Below are 21643 nucleotides of genomic sequence, written 5' to 3'. Positions count from 1 at the left end.
GACCGTCTAAAGTGAGCATAATTCACTTGTAATTATGCGTCCTCTCTCTCTTTCAAAACATAATATAAATAACGCTATATAATCCGGATGAGAGAAATGATCCATGAAAATACTTGTAAAAAACACACACGTGTGGTTTGACATTAATAAGTCTTCAGGGAGAGTAAGTTTAATTTTGCCTTTCATCTTTTTTCCTACTCTTATAGTTCATTCGCATCGTAAATGTCCACGACAGGATGAGCGCGCGTCGAGAAGGTACGCTAGGTATAAAGTTCAGATTCTAACCGAGACGCGCGGCAGGGATCGCGGGAGACGATGACGGACGATAGGAGCAAGGAGCGGAGAGAGCGAGAGCATCTGTCATGGCCGACGCTCGGTTGGCGAGCGTAGCTACGGTCAGGTCGGATCGCATCAGCGAGCGGTGGTGTACGGCAGTACGTTGTCATCCTCCCAAGAGAGCGACCGAGAGAGGCCGGAGCGAGAACAGGGAGGCACGATAATGGGTAATAATGGGCAGACGAGCGGGCGCCGATGCGAGGATAGACGCTACTACTAGCGAGCTCGAGGTGCTCGTCGCGTTGGAAGAGGAGGAGGAGGAGGAGGAGAAGGCGGCGGAGGCGAAGGAGGTAAACTTATGCGACGGCGGGTCCGCGACGACGACGGTGATGATGGAGTCGCGGCATCCGCGTAGGGCCCGCTTGCGTCGCGTCGTCGGGGTATGTCTGTTTCTGACGCTAACCGGGATCGTCTACCTGGGCTACTTCTGCCCGGATCACGTTTGCGCCCTGACCAATCGCGAGATCAAGGAATCCGTCAGGGTGTCCGAGAGCCTGTCCATCCCCGTAGGCTCCGCCGCTCTGTCTTCCGTGTCCATCGAGGTTGACAGGAATGGCATACTCTCGGCACATCCCGCCTTCAAGCTGCAGAGCATCCAGGGCAGTCTAGGCTACGATGATGTTTTCGCCAATGACACTTTCCAGTTTGATATCAATGCTCACGATGTCATGGTTTTTTTGCATATACAGAAAACTGGTGAGTTTACGTCTACTGGAAGGAAGTCTACTGTTTATTGTCAAGAGCAATAATCTTCTTTATTACATCCTGGAGTCTTGGAGTCTTAAGAGTCTTTGTTAGAGGTGCTAAATGTATAAATTGACTTGCGTAAAGTTTTAATACATAATATAGACTGAAGAAATTTTTATATATTTTTTACTTTGTAAATGTTACACAAGTACATTTTATTAAAAAAGTTACTTGTGTTAATTATCTTTTATATAAATAGCATTAAATTGAATTAATATAAATAAGAAGGTATTTTTAAAATTAATATATATGATTGAGAAATATAATAATTATGCTATAAATATAAAATATTTAATAATATTTTAATTTTTAATATTTTAAAGTAAAGTTTTACAAAAGTGTCAAATAATAAAATCTGAAAAATAAAATCTGAATGACAAAAGTAAATAGCAAGAGTTTACGTTAGAAGATGAATATAAAAATCTGCATAAATTAAAATGTTTGTTTACAATCATATATTTCATTTCTTGTATTTCTTATCAAGATCTTTTCAATATATATTTAAGTAAAAGTAAAGTAATATTGCACATTTTCTCTCTGGCCATTACATACTTGAATTATTGCATTATTCATCAGATATACTCAAATTCTCAGGCCCTATCTTAGAATGAAAGAAAGAAAGAATAATAATACAGGGATATGAAGTTACTTAGTATGCTATATGCTTACATCCTCTCTATTTTTTTCCTTCTCTTTGTATTCGTAATTTTCTTCTGTGAAAGTGCATAACATATATGCAGTCTCATTATAATACTATAAGTTTTAATTTAAAAAAATTTAATTAAAAGAAATTAAAATATACATATTTATATATAATAAATATTAATAAAAATTGGTAAAATTTACCAATAAATTGTTGCATAAGAAATTCTTTTATGATTAATTTAATAATGTAAATGTTTGTTATTTATGCAAGATATCTAATATTGTTATTCTGTTGAAAGGTGGGACATTATTTGGAAAACATCTGGTGCGAGACCTAGAATTACAAAAACCGTGTTTGTGTCAACGACGACGAAAGCGTTGCTCCTGTTACCGTCCAAATCGTCCAAACGAAAACTGGTTATTTTCACGATATTCAACTGGCTGGAAATGCGGTCTACACGCGGATTGGACCGAATTGACGAATTGTGTAGACACAGAGCTCAATAAAGTTGAAGGGGAAGGCATCAAACGCCGTTACTTTTACCTAACTATCATAAGAGATCCCGTCGCGAGATATCTCTCCGAATTCAAACACGTGCAAAGGGGTGCTACATGGAGAGGTGCTCGTCATTGGTGTGGAGGTACTCAAGCAAATATACCCCAATGTTATAACGGCTCCAGTTGGAAAAATGTCACTTTAGAACAGGTAATTTTTTGCACAATTATATAGTATAAAAGGATTTTTTACGTTTAGCCAATATCTTTGCTGCACTTTTCATTTGTAACATAGACTTATGTCTTGGATTAATAGCTGCTCTGCAATGTTGTTCTATGCCTAGAAATACATTAAGATAAGAGTTTCTTATCTTAATAAAATCCTCTTTTTTTTTACTTCGTATGCAGTTATTTCCTGTGAGATAACTTTATGCCCTCTTTCATAATAAGTACATTGTGCTTGTGACTTGTTATTATTCACATCAACAATGAAAACGAAATTTTATTTAAATAACAAGATCGGAATAAAAATATTAATATAGATTAGAAAGTTTGATTTACAATAAGATTATTATATCTGTGCAGTTTATGGCGTGTCCTTACAATTTGGCGAGTAATCGTCAAACTAGAATGCTGGCAGATCTATCAATAGTTGGCTGTTATAATTCTACTCTTAGCAACACTGACAGAGATCGTTTAATGTTGGCCAGTGCTAAGCACAATCTGCAATACATGCCTTTCTTCATGTTGACTGAGTATCAGAAGGTATGTAATAATATATTTATAAATAATAATATATAATTTATATTGTGTCATTTTATTACTATTATTATTATTATTATTATTATAAATTTGTAATACTTCTGTTATATAATATTCTTATAATATTCATATTATAAGAATAGTCCTTATATGAAAACATTTATATACAATTTGTTACTTAAATTAAAAAATTTGTTACTTCCCTATATATAATTTTTATTACATTTTATGTATTATTATACTATGTTTCAAAAAGTTACATTTTTTTCAATTTGATGCTATATAATTATAATAAATTTTAAAAGCTTTTTTTTATGTAATATAGTATTTTTTTCATGTAATAATCTGCGTCATACATGGTTTTTTTTGATCAATTATCTAGCTATCATAAACAACTTTTTGTTCTGATTTGTTATTATTCAAGTTAGATCAATTAAAGTTGTTAGCCTTGATCTCTACTTACAAGCTAAGCATCAACAGATATTCAATTGCATTATTAATATAATAATTCATATTCATGTTAGAATATTCAAATCATTATTAAAATATATTATTAATATAATATATTGTTTTAATTTATATTTATTAGAATTTATATTTATTATTAGAAAAAAATAATACAATATATGCATATGATATTAATATTAATGATTATATATATACATTATTTTATAATAATAACAAAATTGTATTACATCAGGTGGGACAGTATACCTTTGAAGAAACGTTTAAGATGCGATTTGCGGTTGCCTTTGAACAGCATAATGCTACACTTAGTGCAGCTACTATGGCAACCCTTAGCTTAGAACAATTGGAGACTGTACGTAAACTCAACAGCCTGGATTTGGAACTCTACGAATTTGCAAAGAATCTCGCCTTTCAAAGATTTAAACGGCTTAGAGATCGTGATCCACATTTCGTACAACGATTCCAACATCTTGGTGAATTATCATCAAGGCAAAGTGTCACAGAATTTAATTGGGATTCCGTCATTGAAGATACTACAGAGTGATAAGTATGTAAGTACATTAATAAGCAATCTTTTTCGACGTTAACCATTACTCTGGATTTGAGTATCTTAGAGAAATGCTCTTGAAACAGAATTGTTTCTGTATAAATCGTAGCTATCTGCGTAAAATTTACCAAAAGCACATGAAAATGTACTTGGACGAGACCAAAGAAAAATCCGAGAACTTTGTGATGAACCAGGCTATTTTATCAGCAGCTAAAAGTGCAAAAGTTAATATTCGCAATGTAATATTTGCAAAAATTTTTTATGATCCATAAAATAATCGTACACTCTATGAGGGTTCTTCCACATAAGTTCATATCTTTAATTATAATTTTAATAAAACTGTAAATTTTTTATAAGATTTACATGCAAACTTAATTATTGCCATATGCGCCAAATAATTTTTCTCAAATTTGAGGACGCATATTTATGCCATTTTGAATTAATTTATATCTTTTGGATTCATATATAATATATATAATGTTTCTATTTTCATTTATGAATTTACATAAATAATTTTATAAGAAATATTGAAGCAAGTAAACTTACATATGTATTAATTTGTGTAAATAATATATATTATATGTATTATTAATATATATAATATATATAATATATATTATTTATATATATATATATATATATATATATGTATTATTATATATAATATATATTATTTAATATATATAATATATATTATTATATTATAATAATATATATTATATTAAAAGTGATAATTTTATTTAAATAAGTAAAAAAATAATATAATTAGAAGTAAAATGGAAATACCATTATTTTTTGTTAATTTATATCATTTGTAAAAGTTTATTTTTGTGTTTCCATGAATATTTTCACACATAAAATTTATATTCTCTCGTTTCAAAAAAAAACTTAATTTATTCAGCATATCCATATGAATTAATACATGAATTAATTTATATTATTGAAATGATAAGTTATAAAAAGTTATTTAAGTACATATCTGATATAAAATGTTATGTAAAATGTAAAGATTTGAAAGAAGCACAGATATTGCAGACATAAGAAAAATACAAATCAACAAAACTACAATCTGAAATACAAGAATGTTGAATATAATTAATAGTATTGGTTAATTATATTTACATTGAAGATACATTATATTGAATTTATAATATCTGTTATTCAGATATATATGTAATAAATGCTACTAATTATTGCACAAATAGCTCTAGCCATTTTAAAAAAGAAATTATGTTTTGATTAAAAATATAAAAAGAGGATGCAAAATTTCCAATTATTTTGCACACTATCATTTATAACAGGAAGCTAAGAATAGAGATAGTAATGATAGTTTCGATATTTGGTAAAATTTTATGCATTATACAATTTTTTATATTGGTAGCACATATTGTAATTAAAAACCAATGCACACATAGGTTTCGAATTACTTTTGTAAATACATATCTCTAAAAGTATATATATTTTTTAATCAAATTACTTGCGGCATGATTGAAACGAGTTCCGTTAGCTATATGAAGCTAACGTTAGCATTTTGTATAGTTTAAATAATAAAATATTAATTATAAGCTATATGTAAATCATGATCTGTAAAATGGGAAAAGAATATCCATTTTTAATCATTGATTTACACACTACTTGAGAGATTAACGGTCCTACACTCGATTAATAAGAAAATACTATGATGTTCATTAATTACAATATTATTTTATCCTAAAAGATGTATTCTCTCAACATGCAGATATAATTAAATTATATTAAAAGTCCTCCAAATATATCAGAAAATTATTTAAATTACTTTATCACAGGCCTATATAATTTAATCACAAACAATATTATAATATATTGGATGATAGTCTCATTTCCTAGATTAAAGTTAATCTAAGTTAATATTATTTTAACACAATTAATACTAATTCAACAACTAAAGTTGGAAGTGCAATAGACTTGCGATGTTACCATTATAAATATCTCATATCATCAAGTCATAATATAAATATAAAATATAGTGATTAATTATATTAGTTAATAATTAAAGCATAGGTAAAGGCTTTCTTAAATAATAATGGTCTTTCGAATGAATACAATACGTATCTAATATATCTAATAATACATATAGGAAATCGAGTGCCATAAAAATTATGTAATTAAAAAAATTAATTCTTACAAAAATGCGCAATTATGTTATGTTTAGTATATAGGAATTTAATTATGGCAGACAATGAGACTAGAGATAATATATAAAAATTACATTATTTCAATCGAATGACCTATTTATATTATAGATATAATATTATAAAATACATAATATTAAGTGTGTAAAATTATCAATAATTGTTTAAAGCTATTCTTTACTATTAAGGACCAAAGATTTAAGATGTTTCAGCAAGTACTCAGAAAGCTTGCAGCACAAACAATTATAAGACACTTTTTATACACATTATTAGATAAAAATTATTAGAAAAAACTCATATTGACGATAAGCGCAAATAATTACTTTAACGGTTTTTGTTTAGCTATCATTTTCATGTTATTAATGGCGCTTATCTGACTGTGATCGATTCTTATATCAGAAAAAATGCTTATCTATTCAAATATATTAAATAATAGTCTATGATTTATTTTGGATGCATTAGAATTTTGTAAGTTTGATGATCTCATTAAAAATGTATTCATTTTACATAATATACACATAGCACAATAATTGAATCGTTCAAATATTCACGTGATCAATAATATAAAAAGAGAGGTGCAAGTTTTCAATATGTTAGAAAAGATAAAACTTTAGCTTTAATGTTCACTATACAATACTCGTAGCAAGAGAAAAGATATGAAAAGAAAAAGAGATAGTTAATGAAACGCCATGACACTAGCCTAACGAAGCGAACAATAGGCCTAAAGCCGTCGGTACCTTATTTAAGTCATTGTATATATCATACCATTAGTTATCTAAGGATCAATAAATCATGTATACAAAGCACATATTTATGTGTAATTACATCTATTATTATACAATTATACAAATAAAGGTATACAGATATTGTATTGTAAGATAGACGTCGCGCAGATCGAAATAGAACTGAATCTAATCCATTTGATTAATGTTGTAAACCTTTTAATTTTAATAAATCCGAAGAATTCTTTCAGTTATGTAAAATCTATCTTTATTATAAGTCTCTTCCTTCTGTATGACTCAAAAAATATATTCTCATATAATATTAGGCAAATTACTTATTCCACGCATTTCGTTTAAATACATCCACGCATTATGCAATTATTATGACATTTATACTTTGTGACATTGTTTCTTAACACTATGCCATTGTAGCGTCTTCCTCTATTTGAAATTTGTTATGCTTAATTATTCTTAGTTCCAATGATTAAAATTGTGAAATGGACGAATAATATAAATTTTGACAATACAATAATTATTTCATTTTCTTCACATTTCATTTTCTGTCATTCTGCTAAAGCAACGATTGTTCCAACATTATTTTCTCAAAGCCCATTGGTGGAGAATAGGTAAAATTTTCCAGAATTAAATCTAATATGGCTCCATCATCCACTAAAAGTGAAATACTGATTAAAAATTAATTGTCGTGTTACTTATCATTAAAGCGGTAAATATACCCACCATATAATATTGGATAAACTCGTCCTTTTATATTTATAACTGGAGCATTCATGGTTTCCCCATTTAAATAGAAATTCAACTCTATATGGTCATACGATACTCCCTAAGAAAAGTTTTTAATTATTCTAACAAGACTCTGCTTGTGATACAAATCTTAAAAACTATAAGCATATTATTCCTTTGATTTTTTAAAGCCTCAAAGTAGAAGCTTAAAAATTACAAACATATTCCTTTGATTTGTTTAAAGCCTCAATGTATTAACTTGTTTGAAAGCTTGTTAAAATTTAAAAAAATAATAACGATACGTACAATGACATCCCCTTCCTGTACAGGATTTTGAATCTTGTGGAGTTCTTGCTCGTTATGTCTTATAATACCATCTGAATTAAGCGCCCAACTTTCCAAGTCTTTTCCTCCAATGGCAACATTGAGATCCGTGTCCCTCCTGGCCAGTCCAATACCCCATATACCACCTTGCTGTATTTTTACTTCAAAATAACTTTTGCTCTGGACAAGAGGAGCATTTGTTAAGGCACCACCACTTCCGCATATCCTTAGACCATTTTTCACTATTACTACTTCATTTCCTAAAAAAAGTATTGGAGTAAGTATAGTACATTACGATATCAGTTAGCTATCTTTGTATGATATAAATAAATATATATCAAATATACAAGATAAAAAAATATTGGAATATATATTTCATTATCAGTTAAACTGTCTTTGTTACTCTAAATGTATACATCAAGTATATAAAAGATATTTAAGAAGTAGATTTATAGATGATACAATTATTTGAAAAATATTAGCTTATCAAATGCATTTCAGAGAAGCAAAGTTTTATATTTACATAGGCTAGAAAGGATATAAATCAGTATCTGAATGCTCTGAAAAAATTGATTATTGCCTATTAGAATCAAGAATGCTTCTGCATCGATTACTTTGCGCGAAAATATAAGAAATCTTGAGCAATTGATTGTATATCGATATTCTGTCAAAAAAAATAAATACGCAAAAGTAGCATGTAAATTACATATGGCATGGTTCCCTAGCGTGGTTACGTCGCGTCACGTCATTAATTCGAGCAATCAGATCATCTGATACTTAGCGTGACAGTTCGAGCGTTGACAGTTACCCATATGAGTCGTGTCTAGAGCGATGGGATTTCGCTCCCGCTTCGGGGGCTGAGTCGCGGCGAAGCCGAGGCCGTCGAAGCAGTTTCTCAGACAACAAAACATCGTCCGCGACACCGCTTGGGATTTCCTATTCGTTCAAAAGTACAGCGAACGCGACATCATAACGAATGGGATGTAAAAGCCCGCTCTTTTTTTCTCTCCTCTCGTTTAGGATGTCTCTCTCGATCTTTTTCGCTCAATTTTCACCGAAATTTATGGAAGTCACGGACTGGCGCAAACTTGACGTTGCGAGACACTGTTCAAACCTACGCATAAGCAAGCCGCATAAAAATGGCTTCCCGTCCGAGAGAAACTTTGATCAATATAAATTATCTCGACGAGCTTTTATCACGAAGCACATATTATACTTTACGATTCTTCCTCGTATCTTAACGACGAGTATAAATCTCTTCGACAGATCCAAAGCTCTTTGTGAATGACGTAAAGTTTGAGGTTAGGTCAGGTTAGGTTTCGTGTCATAAATCAAGGCTGAATAAAACGATGCGTAGACTTTCAATTTGCGTACTAAAGATAAATACAAATTTCTTTTAGTTACCAAAATGGTATTTATTTCCTTATATTATACAAGAGTATGAGTTTATATCCGACTGGGATACAGCATCTGGAACACAAAATAATTTTAATTAGGTTTAGTAATGAAGATTATTAGTATTATCTCTGAGGGATAATGTTATATGCAATACAGTTGATTATAACAATTATTTATTAAAATGGAATATATATGCAAATAGTATAAAATTCTGCTTTTATATTTCAATAAGAGATTTGTAAAATATGTATATATATGATGTCTGTAACAAAATTATAAAATATAAATTTTAACTTACAATTCTGATACGATGACCCATAGCCTTGGCTGGTAGATTTCTCTTAAATTTTGCACGTACCGATCCACTTGCTCCATGGGGACGAGTGACCTTGCCCCAGATAGCCCTAATCTTAGTTTTCTTCGTGGTCTTTCCAGGTACTGGAGTCTTGTTTTTAGCCTGTGGCAATGTTTATACACATGCTACTTATTACAATAATTTTTATGAATAGGAATCCCTAAATTAGTAATAAATCAAGATACAGTTCAATATTAAATTTCATAAAATTAAGGAAAAAAATATAAGTAAATAAATAAAGATATTGATAACGGGATTAAGATTTTGATAATCAGAATTTTGTAGAAATATTTTATGTCATTGCAGTTAATTCGGTCTTACTTAAATGTGACGAACAATATATGTGAAGGTAGTTTATACCTTATATACATAGACACATCGTTTTCCTACGTAGAAATCAGAATCTGATTTGGTTATGGCTCCTTCAATTTTGAGCAATGCGGTATGTTCATGTTGATTGCGCAATCCACGTTTGTAACCGGTGAAGATAGCCTTTGCGTACAGACGTCCGTGCCTCTTGAAGGGCCTCTTCCTCAGGGTCACCGGCGCATCTTCCGCAGCACCTTCCTTCGTCTTAGGCGGTTTTGCTTTACTTGTCATTTTCTATAAAAAGAAAAAAGGAGATAATGCAACGATACAACAAGAATTACACAAATATTCTTCGAATATTAAATAAAAACTAGAACTCTACAAGTCGCATGTTTACAGAAATGAAATTAATAGAACACTTTGAGGTTATGTACAACAGTTGATAGTGAGAAAACATTTTGTCAGAAATTACACGAAATTGACGCAAAGTTTGCGTAAAACTTGATATTTTTTAAGATTATTAACAATATTGAGTTCATATAATTTATTAAATTATGCACACATTTCTACTGTCACGCTATAAACGCTAAATGCCACATGAAACATGTCATAGTAATCCGCCGGAATCATTAAAAATTGACCAACAATTTAGAGAAACGAGTAATTGTACGTTAATCTGACATAATGTTTTACAAAATGCCACTCTTATTTGTGAAAAAGATTAATTACATTAATCAATATTTATTATTAATTGTAAGATCTCGCCACTGCAAGATACACCAACTTACGTCATGAATTAAAAGAAAAACAAGAAGGAAGGAACAGGAAATCTTGTATCCCTCTGCTGGAAGAAAGTGCAACCAGAAAGCGCACTTCTGCCGATATCTACGAATGTTTTCAGTGGGTAACACATAATAGACACAATTTCGGGTTGTGTTCCGTGCTACACGTACATGAATTGTCGGTAACACGAGTGTTGTAATAACGCAAAATGCTAATGCATAACTTTTATAAATAACGCATAATTAATACTTATTTCGATACAGGAATCAACATTATAAATGATTACTTTGTTGCAATCTTTACGAGCAATGATTATTCTTCTATTTCTATTTCGTTTCTATTCTAATATATATGTGTACATACACACACACATTTAGAATTTTAATATTATAAATAAATATTCTCTCTGATATTATTTGATCTAAATATAATTTGATTCAGAACGCGCAATAAAACGATCGAATAAAAATCGGATAATTAACATAACGGAAATATATATTTTTAAAGTTATATACAATTGTATTTATATACAAGTATATCTTTAAAGTCACACCCACACACACACACACACACACACACACACACACACACACACGTACACGTACACGTACACACGGATTAATTATTTATTTAACGATTAATAAACTTCGTGAAGTTATTTCCATTTTTATTTGCAATTATGATCTTTAATAAAGATTTCTCATCATAATAAAAAAATTTTATATCGTTTAACAAAAGTTTAAATTAGATTTAAAAGTATATTATTGCCTCTTTTCAGCGATAATAATTGATTATTTCATTACCTAATTCCTGAATAGCTATCATTACAGAGATCGCGTAGAGTTTGACAATGCAATAAAATTAATAATACAATTCCAATAAAATTAAATACAAATTAATTATAATAATTAAATATAAGTTTGTTTATAATTAACTTTTTCTACGTTGAGAAAAGTTCTTCGTTTCTTTTGGAATATCTTAAAGATTCTTTTATAATTAAATTTTACAAAATATATAACTATTAAATTTATAGTATTTAATATTTAGAAATAAATAGATAATCCATTTTTATATAGATAGATTAAGTATACGATACTATTTATTAAAAGAACTAATATATCTTTTATGGGTCTTTTCGTTAAGTTAATTATTTAGATCTACGATTCGATTGTTTTACTGCATTTCAATCCGAATTATATATTTAAATGATCGAAAAATAAAACGATAATAAAATAATAAGCAATATATCTATTTTAAAAATAGTGTATATAAATAATAAATAATAAATAATTTTTATAAATTACTCACCGCATGTCTCTGCTTCAGGCTCTCTCCCTGCTTTCTGACTGTCCGATACTTTTCCAGATGTCCTTCTCTTTTTTTGTTTCATCCTTTGTTGTTTTTTCGTAGCACTCACGTATTCACTCGCGAACAAACAATTACATTTCAGTTAATTATATTTCAGTCATATACAGAAACGATCGCGAGACACTTTGCACGGCACTCCCGATCGCAAAATAATCATACGAGATACGTATTTTTATTATATTATTATTATTTTATTATTATTGCAAGAGAGGAATACAAAAATTACAATAATTCGCTCGATTTTTAAACGAAGCCAAAATCATGCACCACTCGATTCTTACATTAATTAACTATTTCTATTTGTTGATGTATAATATATGCATAATAACGCAAATCATAAGATTAAAATATTAAAGTAATGTAAATTGATGATACAGCAATCGCGCGCGCGCGCGTTTAATTAATATGATATATATGCATGCAGTTTAGGAAAGTTTAAAACATCGGGCGAAATCGAATTTCATTCTATGCAATGTTAAAGAAATAATTATTATTCGTAAAGTTCGATAATCGGAGAATATTGTGAGAAAATTTGTAATTTTTGTCCCTTTCGCTTCAATTTTTATTTGCAATAATGAAAGATCGCGTTTCGATGAATTTATCGTCGCCACAATTTCATGTCATTTATTAATTAATTATTTGTCAATTGTAATAGTCGAATTATTATATTTCGATCTAATCGCGATCGTACTTTTAGGAAAAGAATTCGATAATACGGAGCGTTCCATATCACTATTTTACCGCTGGAATGTCGCCGTGCGAATGAGGGGGTCGTCGCGTATGTAACAATAGCGCGTGACGTCACAAGGTCGAATGACGTATTAGCTCGCTACTTTCTCCCGTTGGAATGTCGCCGTGCGAATGAGGGGAGGTCGTCGCGTATGTAAACAATAGCGCGCTACGTCACAAGGTCGAATGACGTGTTAGTTCGCTGCCGAAATATTTAACGCGTACTGTGACGTATGTGAAAATTGTATTTATATACAAGTATATTTTTAAAGTCACACATGCGCACACACACACACACACACACACACACACACACACACACACACACACACACACACACACACACACACACACACACACACACACACACACACACACACACACACACACACACACACACACACACACACACACACACACACACACACACACACACACACACACACACACACACACGTACCTGAGAAAAAAGTTGTTAACTCGACTAAACCGTTTAACTAAATTATTATTTTTTAAATTGAAATATTGAAATATTTAAGTTAAATAAATGTCATGTTAGATTTATAATAGTTAAATATTCCAATTAAAAAGACAATAATTTAGTTAAATGGTTTAGTTAAGTTAACAACTTTTTTTCTCAGTGTACACAGATTAATTATTTATTACACCTCACGAGATATATTAATCGTTTAATAATATAAATGTATTTATATCCAAGTATATTTTTAAAGTCACACACACACACATATATTGAGAAAAAAAAGTTTTTGTTAACTCAACTAAACCGTTTAACTAAATTATTATTTTTTAAATTGAAATATTGAAATATTTAAGTTAAATAAATGTCATGTTAGATTTATAATAGTTAAATATTCCAATTAAAAAGACAATAATTTAGTTAAATGGTTTAGTTAAGTTAACAACTTTTTTTCTCAGTGTACACAGATTAATTATTTATTAAACCTCACGAGATATATTAATCGTTTAATAATATAAATGTATTTATATCCAAGTATATTTTTAAAGTCTCGCACACACACGTACATTGAGAAAAAAAAGTTTTTGTTAACTCAACTAAACCGTTTAACTAAATTATTATTTTTTAAATTGAAATATTGAAATATTTAAGTTAAATAAATATCATGTTCCCTAACAGCACACATGTCCAAAAGATGTCCAAAGGACATCCATAGAATATCCCGATCTCCTATGGATATCCTATGGATATCCTTTGGATATCTTTCGGACATGTGTGCTGTTAGGGTTAGATTTATAATAGTTAAATATTCCAGTTAAAAAGGTAATAATTTAGTTAAATGGTTTAGTTAAGTTAACAACTTTTTTTCTTTTACAATTAATCTTTTCTCTGTCTGCTATTTGATTGTTTTATTACGCTTTTAGAAAGTCAAGTTCTATAATGTAACTTTTAATGTTGTATTTCATATGAAATTATTATTTTAAACATAATAATTTTCTTTCTTTGCATTTCTATCATGAATAGACATTTCCAACCTTTACTAAAAAAACTAAAAATATCCTTCAATTTTTTCTCTCTTTGGACAATTTATTTACATTTATATATAATTCTCTTTATTCCTTTAAAAGTGAACATCGAGAACAAGGCACACGAGTATTGTAAATGTCAAAAAATGATCGCGCTAATATTATAGTTGTGAATATATAAAAATAAATGCAATATACTATGAATTTTACGTTATATATTGAATCGAAATTGCACAAAAGAGGAAAAGAAGAACAAGCCTATGAATAGACATTTCCATTTTTTATTAAAAAATTAAAAATTCTCTCAATTTTTTCTCTCTTCGGATAATTTATTTACATTTATATATAATTCTCTTTATTCCTTTAAAAGTGAACATCGAGAACAACTCTCTTTCTTCAGGCAAGTCTACATATATGACCAATATGATTAATTGATTCCATCTTTATATATTTATCATTATGTGCTATTATTTAAAGCTGTAGACAATATTCAGAAATCAAAGTTGCGCGCAGGAATGGCCGTGCGCAGAAACGAAAGCGCAGGAACAGGTGGTTCGGCCGCCATGTTGGCGCGTGACTGTTTCGTCACTGCTACGTCACTGCTACGTCAAACGCGTCATACGGCCGCCATGTTGGCGCATGAATCGAGTCATACGCAGTTACACGGATCGTCGAACGTCCGCATTTTTCGCGTCTTTTAACCGTTTTTAAACGAATATCGCGACTGAAAGAGCGTCGAGAGTGTCCAAGGATGATCGCGCGACTTTCATAGTGTGTCGATGGAAACGCGCGACAGCGATTTTTGACAATATTCAGTGATGGCGTCATCGCGAAGATGGAGCGAAGTTGCGTCGCGTTATTCGCGCCCTTGATGATGATTATCGGATGCGAGCGAATATCGGGAGTGCCGAATAAAGTGTCGCGCGTTCGCGTTGATGATATCGTGTGCATCAAGATCGGAATGGGACGTCCCGAGGTGAGCGAACTGTCCCGAGGAGGAGCGGTCTGTGGAACAGCCGGTGAACGGTGAGTAGATGTGATTTATTATCATATTTGCGTGACAATTCAACGCTTATACAGCATCGCGATGTCCCGAATTACGTTCAAACAAATCGGCGCCGCATCATAATTCGATGCGATGCCGTGCAATTCAAATAAAGTCGATCGCGTGAAGATGGTTATGCTAGAAGCGATTTCAAATTTATTTTATATACGCGCAGTGCTGCACAGCCTATCTTGTAGGGCTGCCAACTGTTAAACGATAAATTTGTTTGATCTAACCTAACCTAACCTAACCACTGTCTTTGGATGTCGAATGTAAATACAAGCGTATGCTGCCTGGATTGTATCATGCTTTTAAAAATAATATTTAATTATTTCATTAGTGTATTACATTTTATTACGTAGTATATTAATCGTATTAAATGTGCGACGTACAGTTTTACACATTTTAATGAGAAGCATATAATATAATTGGTTAGGTTAGATTAAATTAAAACAAGCTGCTGTGATTCATTTAAAGTAATAGGATTAATTTGACGAATGTGCAGCTATTGAAGTTACATGATATTTGTGGACACATTTTTAAAGTAATCATGAGTGTCTTATCTCATCTCGATTATATGAAATTAAAATATAAAATATTTATGTATTCCACGTTAACGTTATTCATTACAAGTACTATATTATTTGTATATACAAGTACTATATTAACGTTATTACATTACAAGTACTTTTCTTATATCTCAATCATATTCAACCATTTATTTCATCGATGAAGCTTTTCATATATCGCAGACAATATGATACTGCGTGTGGAATTTTACACAGGTAATACATGGCACAAAAATAATTTGTTCTAAAGTATTGTGCGCATTTCTCAAAAATAAATCAAATTAAATTATTTTCAGAATCCAAAAATCGCTACATTGCCAGGATTGTATCTTATTATAACTGCGATATTATCACCTTTTAATATGTGTGCGCAGTATTACATACATAAAATATATAAATTTATTTGAAACGTATGGAAATCTCTATCTTATTTATAATATTTATGATATTATAAAAGAAAATTGCAACTCTAATGAAACAGAGCAGTGAAATAATTGGTTGATACTTATGCTGGTCTACAATATTTACCCTTTTTTCACCATTAGACTGGTGCTTTTTTTATTATACAGATGTTATCTGTAAATATAGTACTCGTAATGTTGTTTCTGTATCACTGTAAGCACACAAAAATGATAGCATTTGCAAGTAATTATGTTATAATTATATATCATAAGAAAGAGAAAATAAAATTAAAGTTGAATACTGAATGTGCTCCAAAGTAAATCTCATTTAAATAAATAAATGCATAAATGTGCGCCTCACATTCCTCATGAAAAAAATACATAATATGAATCTTTATGTATTATTATTTTTAGATTTGTTTTTTATTCTTTTAAATTCTCTAGATGCACTTTTCTTCTCTCTTTCTTTCCAACAACTAAATATAGATCTATCATTTTTAATATAGATCTGTCATTTTTAGTGTACATTATTGCAGTAAGTGGAATAAAGAGCAAATCTTTTGGCACATTTAAAATATACAGGAAAGTCAGTTTTATCTGAGGCGTTTTTTTCAATAGAAATATCTGAAAAAATTCATACGTCTTTTTTAATCTTAGTCTTTCTAAATAAAAATTAGAATAATAAATTTGCAAAATAATTTGCTTTAATATATTTTTATTGCAAACATATGAAGCAAAGTGCTCAAGGTGCATCACTATGAAAACATCGATAGAATAAAAAGTAGATCGTATATAAAAAAATTAAAATATTTACACTACATATTTGATATAGCATTTAATCGATGTGCAGTAATACGATAAAATCTAATTTTCTCTGGAATTTTTTCACGAAATTTAGACTACTAAAAACATCAAATATTCAAATTGTTCAATAGTCTTGCGAAAGAAGCAGTTCTCGCTTAAAGAATCTTTAGAAAAAAAAAGTACAAAAAATTCCAAAGAAAAAAAAGGACAAAAAATTTTAAATCTCACATGGATATTTAATTTTATACTAATATTTCTAATGTAACGCTTCATTTATAAAGATTTTATTTTGTGAAACGTTTATACATAAAAGTACAATGATTATACGGCTTCTTTAATCTATTGTTTCATCTTCGTATGGTTTTCGTTTAAATAATAAAATATTTGTGCATCTGGATATTTTTCTCTGGAAGCTTTATGCAATGTGTGTAACTTAAATCTGTTAACGTACAAGTATTAGAGTGACGGAATAAGTATATGTAATTTGATTAAAAACACGTGTTTTACATGAATTTTTAATTACATATTTTGTTATGTTACAAATAAAAAAATCATGCTTGCGCGACGCGATTCTAACAATTTACCGACATGCACAAAATGATGACTTTACCGGCAGTCGAAGTATCTTAACTACGTAATTCTGGCGTTTAACGCGAATGCAGATGACGATACTAAATAGCAAAGAAAGATGGCCGCATGAGTGAAACGCGAGGCGCGAAATATTGCATTTCGTATATCGTTCTTTGCGAAAAAAATGTGTGAAAGTGTTGTACGTATTCGCGATTAACAGTTCGGTATTGATGAATACTAATCAACGCAAGTATAATTTGTCGTGCATTGGATATCTCTTCAAACTCTGTATATGAATCGCTCTCAGTCTTTTAAAATGCAAAACTAAATATTATAAGATTTGACTTTGGAAAAGCGCGATAAAACAATCGAATCATTCGTAATTCATATCATTAGCATAATATACTATGAATTTTCTACGTTATATATTGAATCGAAATTGCGCGAAAGAGGAAAAAAAGAACAAGCCTATGAATAGACATTTCCATCTTTTACTAAAAAAAAAAGAAATTAAAAATATCTCTCAATTTTTTCTCTATTTCTTCGGGCAAGTCTACATATATGACCAATATGATTAATTGATTCCATCTTTATATATTTATCATTATGTGCTATTAATTAAAGCCGTAGACAATATTCAGAAATCAAAGTTGCGCGCAGGAATGGCCATGAGCAGAAACGAATGCGCACTGGTTCGGCCGCCATGTTGGCGCGTGCTGTTTCGTCACTGCTACGTCACTGCTACGTCAAACGCGTCATACGGCCGCCATGTTGGTGCGTGAATCGGAGTCATACGCAGTTACACGGATCGTCGTACGTCCGCATTTTTCGCATCTTTTAACCGTTTTTAAACGAATATCGCGAGTAAACGAGCGTCGAGAGTGTCGAAGGATGATCGCGCGACTTTTATAGTGTGTCGATGGAAACGCGCGACAGCGATTTTTGACGATATTCAGTGATGGCGTCATTGCGAAGATGGAGCGAAGTTGCGTCGCGTTATTCGCGCCCTTGATGATGATTATCGGATGCGAGCGAATATCGGAAGTGCCGAATAAAGTGTCGGGCGTTCGCATTGATGATATCGTGTGAATTTGTGTGCATCAAGATCGGAATAGGACGTCCCGAGGCGAGCGAACTGTCCCGAGGAGGAGCGGCCTGTAGAACAGCCGGTGAGTAGATTTGATTTATCATATTTGCGTGATAATTTGTGCTCATTCGACGCTTATACAGCATCGCGATGTCCCGAATTACATTCGGACAAATCGGCATCATAATTCGATTCGGTGCAATTCAAATAAAGTCGATCGCGTGAAAACGGTTATGCTAGAAGTGATTTCAAATTTATTTTGTACGCGCGCGCAGTGCTGCACAGCCTATCTCGTAGGGCTGCCAACTGTTAAACGATAAATTTGTTTGATCTAACCTAACCTAACCTAACTTAACCTCTCAGTGTCTTTGGATATCGAATGTAAATACAAGCGTATGCTCCCTGGATTTTATCATGCTTTCAAAAATAATATTTAATTATTTCATTAGTGTATTACATTTTATTACGTAGTATATTAATCGTATTAAATGTGCGACGTACAGTTTTACACATTTTAATGAGGAGCATATAATATAATTGGTTAGGTTAGATTAAATTAAAACAAGCTGCTGTGATTCATTTAAAGTAATAGGATTAATTTGACGAATGTGCAGCTATTGAAGTTACATGATATTTGTGGACACATTTTTAAAGTAATCATGAGTGTCTTATCTCATCTCGATTACATAAAATTAAAATATAAAATATTTATGTATTCCACATTAACGTTATTCATTACAAGTACTATATTACTACATTACAAGTACTTTTCTTATATCTAAATCATATTCAACCATTTATTTAATCGATGAAGCTTTTCATATATCGCAGACAATATGATACTGTGTGTGGAATTTTACACAGGTAATACATGGCACAAAAATAATTTGCTCAAGTATTGTGTGCATTTCTGAAAAATAAATCAAATTAAATTATTTTCAGAATCCAAACATCGCTACATTGTCAGGATTGTATCTTATTATAACTGCGATATTATCACCTTTTAATATGTGTGCGCAGTATTACATACATAAAATATATAAATTTATTTGAAACGTACTGAAATCTCGTGATATTATAAAAGAAAATTGCAACTCTAATAAAACCGAGCGGTGGAATAATTGGTTGATACTTATGCTGGTCTACAATATTTACCCTTTTTTCACCATTAGACTTTTGGTGCTTTTTTTATTATACAGATGTTATCTGTAAATATAGTACTCGTAATGTTGTTTCTGTATCACTGTAAGCATACAAAAATGATAGCATTTGCAGATAATTATGTTATACTTATATATCGTAAGAAAGAGAAAATAAAATTAAAGTTGAATACTGAATGTGCTCTAAAATAAATCTCATCTAAATAAATAAATGCATAAATGTGCGCTCCACATTCCTCATGAAAAAAATACATAATATTAATCTTTATGTATTATTTTTAGATTTGTTTTTTATTCTTTTAAATTCTCTAGATGCAATTTTCATTTCTGCTCTCTTTCTTTCCAACTACTAAATATACTACTAATCTATCATTTTTAATATAGATCTGTCATTTTTAGTGTACATTATTGCAGTAAGTAGAATAAAGAGCAAATCTTTTGGCACATTTAAAATGTAAAGAAAAGTCAGTTTTATCTGATGCGTTTTTTGCAATAGAAATATGTAAACAAATCTGAAAAAATTCATATGTCTTTTTAAATCTTATTCTTTCTAAATAAAAATTAGAATAATAAATTTGCAAAATAATTTGCTTTAATATATTTTTATTGCAAACATATGAAGCAAAGTGCTCAAGGTGCATCACTATGAAAACATCGATAGAATAAAAAGTAGATCGTATATAAAAAAATTAAAATATTTACACTACATATTTGATATAGCATTTAATCGATGTGCAGTAATACGATAAAATCTAATTTTCTCTGGAATTTTTTCACGAAATTTAGACTACTAAAAACATCAAATATTCAAATTGTTCAATAGTCTTGCGAAAGAAGCAGTTCTCGCTTAAAGAATCTTTAGAAAAAAAAAGTACAAAAAATTCCAAAGAAAAAAAAGGACAAAAAATTTTAAATCTCACATGGATATTTAATTTTATACTAATATTTCTAATGTAACGCTTCATTTATAAAGATTTTATTTTGTGAAACGTTTATACATAAAAATACAATGATTATACGGCTTCTTTATTCTATTGTTTCATCTTCGCGTGGTTTTTGTTTATAAAATATTTGTGCCTCTGGATATTTTTCTGTCAGAAAATGCAGTTTTCCATATTTCGCTAACAATTGTATTTTCGTTTCATCGGAGTTTCTCGTTCGTTCAAATCCAACATTCCAATTTTCTTTTGTAAGACGGAAGTTTAGTAAAGAATGGCAGTAATTTCTTCTTTTTCAACACCATTCTTTTATCCATTACATACTGCATAAAATCGAGAGACTCATTGACGGTACTTCTGGTTTTCTGATTTGCGCTGATGAAACACAAGTACTACTGGATAATTCCCATTTTCTGATTTAACTTTGACTAAATGCTATCATTTTTTCATCTGCAAATTGTTGATATTTCTGCAAATATTTCCATTATTTTGAGATTGATTTGTTTCATGATATATTGCAATAATTAAAGTATGATTACTGATATAATCTGCCATGAGACTACAGAGAAAGCCAGCTTTAATTCTTTATTTTGTTCAATATTTTTTAATAATTAATAATTAAATTAAACTTCTATGAAAATATGCTTGAAATACTAAATAAAAAAA

At 30.3% G+C, this 21643-nt stretch overlaps 3 protein-coding genes across 6 annotated transcripts; 1 reads left to right on the top strand and 2 right to left on the bottom strand.

The window, feature by feature from the left end:
• The first annotated feature begins 280 nt into the window (after window positions 1–280).
• On the top strand, window positions 281–4415 carry LOC105249116 (heparan-sulfate 6-O-sulfotransferase 2). Of its 2 annotated transcripts, XM_011254349.3 has the most exons (5): window positions 281–1032; window positions 2028–2434; window positions 2809–2988; window positions 3686–4004; window positions 4110–4415. In XM_011254349.3, exons 1-4 carry the CDS (start codon window positions 510–512, stop codon window positions 3995–3997), a joined length of 1422 nt encoding a protein of 473 aa, XP_011252651.1. In that variant the 5' UTR covers window positions 281–509; the 3' UTR covers window positions 3998–4004; window positions 4110–4415. The 2 variants fall into 2 exon arrangements, with proteins under 2 accessions (XP_011252651.1, XP_011252649.1); XM_011254347.3 differs by having other exon boundaries at window positions 3686–4415.
• A 2427-nt stretch (window positions 4416–6842) lies between these two features.
• Window positions 6843–9288, bottom strand: LOC105249115 (SPRY domain-containing protein 7). Of its 2 annotated transcripts, none has more exons than XM_011254345.3 (5): window positions 9175–9288; window positions 8767–9072; window positions 7941–8218; window positions 7632–7734; window positions 6843–7562 (listed from the first exon to the last, which is right to left on the bottom strand). In XM_011254345.3, exons 2-5 carry the CDS (start codon window positions 8867–8869, stop codon window positions 7465–7467), a joined length of 582 nt encoding a protein of 193 aa, XP_011252647.1. In that variant the 5' UTR covers window positions 8870–9072; window positions 9175–9288; the 3' UTR covers window positions 6843–7464. The 2 variants fall into 2 exon arrangements, with proteins under 2 accessions (XP_011252647.1, XP_011252648.1); XM_011254346.3 differs by having other exon boundaries at window positions 9180–9257.
• Window positions 9289–9348: 60 nt separating this feature from the next.
• On the bottom strand, window positions 9349–12131 carry LOC105249114 (60S ribosomal protein L35a). Of its 2 annotated transcripts, XM_025406283.1 has the most exons (5): window positions 12112–12131; window positions 10809–10905; window positions 10072–10314; window positions 9655–9813; window positions 9349–9428 (listed from the first exon to the last, which is right to left on the bottom strand). In XM_025406283.1, exons 1-5 carry the CDS (start codon window positions 12114–12116, stop codon window positions 9405–9407), a joined length of 528 nt encoding a protein of 175 aa, XP_025262068.1. In that variant the 5' UTR covers window positions 12117–12131; the 3' UTR covers window positions 9349–9404. The 2 variants fall into 2 exon arrangements, with proteins under 2 accessions (XP_025262068.1, XP_011252644.1); XM_011254342.1 differs by lacking the exon at window positions 12112–12131 and having other exon boundaries at window positions 10750–10812.
• Between the last annotated feature and the right edge of the window lie 9512 nt (window positions 12132–21643).

The sequence above is a fragment of the Camponotus floridanus genome, unplaced genomic scaffold (assembly GCF_003227725.1).
Source record: "Camponotus floridanus strain SB8 unplaced genomic scaffold, Cflo_v7.5 scaffold139, whole genome shotgun sequence".
Taxonomy (NCBI): domain Eukaryota; kingdom Metazoa; phylum Arthropoda; class Insecta; order Hymenoptera; family Formicidae; genus Camponotus; species Camponotus floridanus.
Note: the sequence above shows the minus strand (reverse complement) of the source record. Positions and strands in the feature narration are given on the sequence as shown.

What these genes read in the sequence shown, in the direction of transcription:
- LOC105249115 (XM_011254345.3), bottom strand. Translation starts at nt 8,869, where the DNA reads ATGTTTTGTTGTCTGAGAAACTGCTTCGACGGCCTCGGCTTCGCCGCG. An exon ending in TACAGGAAGGGGATGTCATT is followed by an intron (nt 7,735 to 7,940) that starts GTACGTATCGTT and finishes AACTTTTCTTAG; the next exon opens with GGAGTATCGTATGACCATAT. An exon ending in AGTTTATCCAATATTATATG is followed by an intron (nt 7,563 to 7,631) that starts GTGGGTATATTT and finishes TTTCACTTTTAG; the next exon opens with TGGATGATGGAGCCATATTA.
- LOC105249114 (XM_025406283.1), bottom strand. An exon ending in TTTTTCTTTTAATTCATGAC is followed by an intron (nt 10,315 to 10,808) that starts GTAAGTTGGTGT and finishes TTCTTTTTATAG; the next exon opens with AAAATGACAAGTAAAGCAAA. An exon ending in GATGTGTCTATGTATATAAG is followed by an intron (nt 9,814 to 10,071) that starts GTATAAACTACC and finishes ACATTGCCACAG; the next exon opens with GCTAAAAACAAGACTCCAGT.
- LOC105249116 (XM_011254349.3), top strand. Translation starts at nt 510, where the DNA reads ATGGGCAGACGAGCGGGCGCCGATGCGAGGATAGACGCTACTACTAGC. An exon ending in TTTGCATATACAGAAAACTG is followed by an intron (nt 1,033 to 2,027) that starts GTGAGTTTACGT and finishes TTCTGTTGAAAG; the next exon opens with GTGGGACATTATTTGGAAAA. An exon ending in AAAATGTCACTTTAGAACAG is followed by an intron (nt 2,435 to 2,808) that starts GTAATTTTTTGC and finishes ATATCTGTGCAG; the next exon opens with TTTATGGCGTGTCCTTACAA.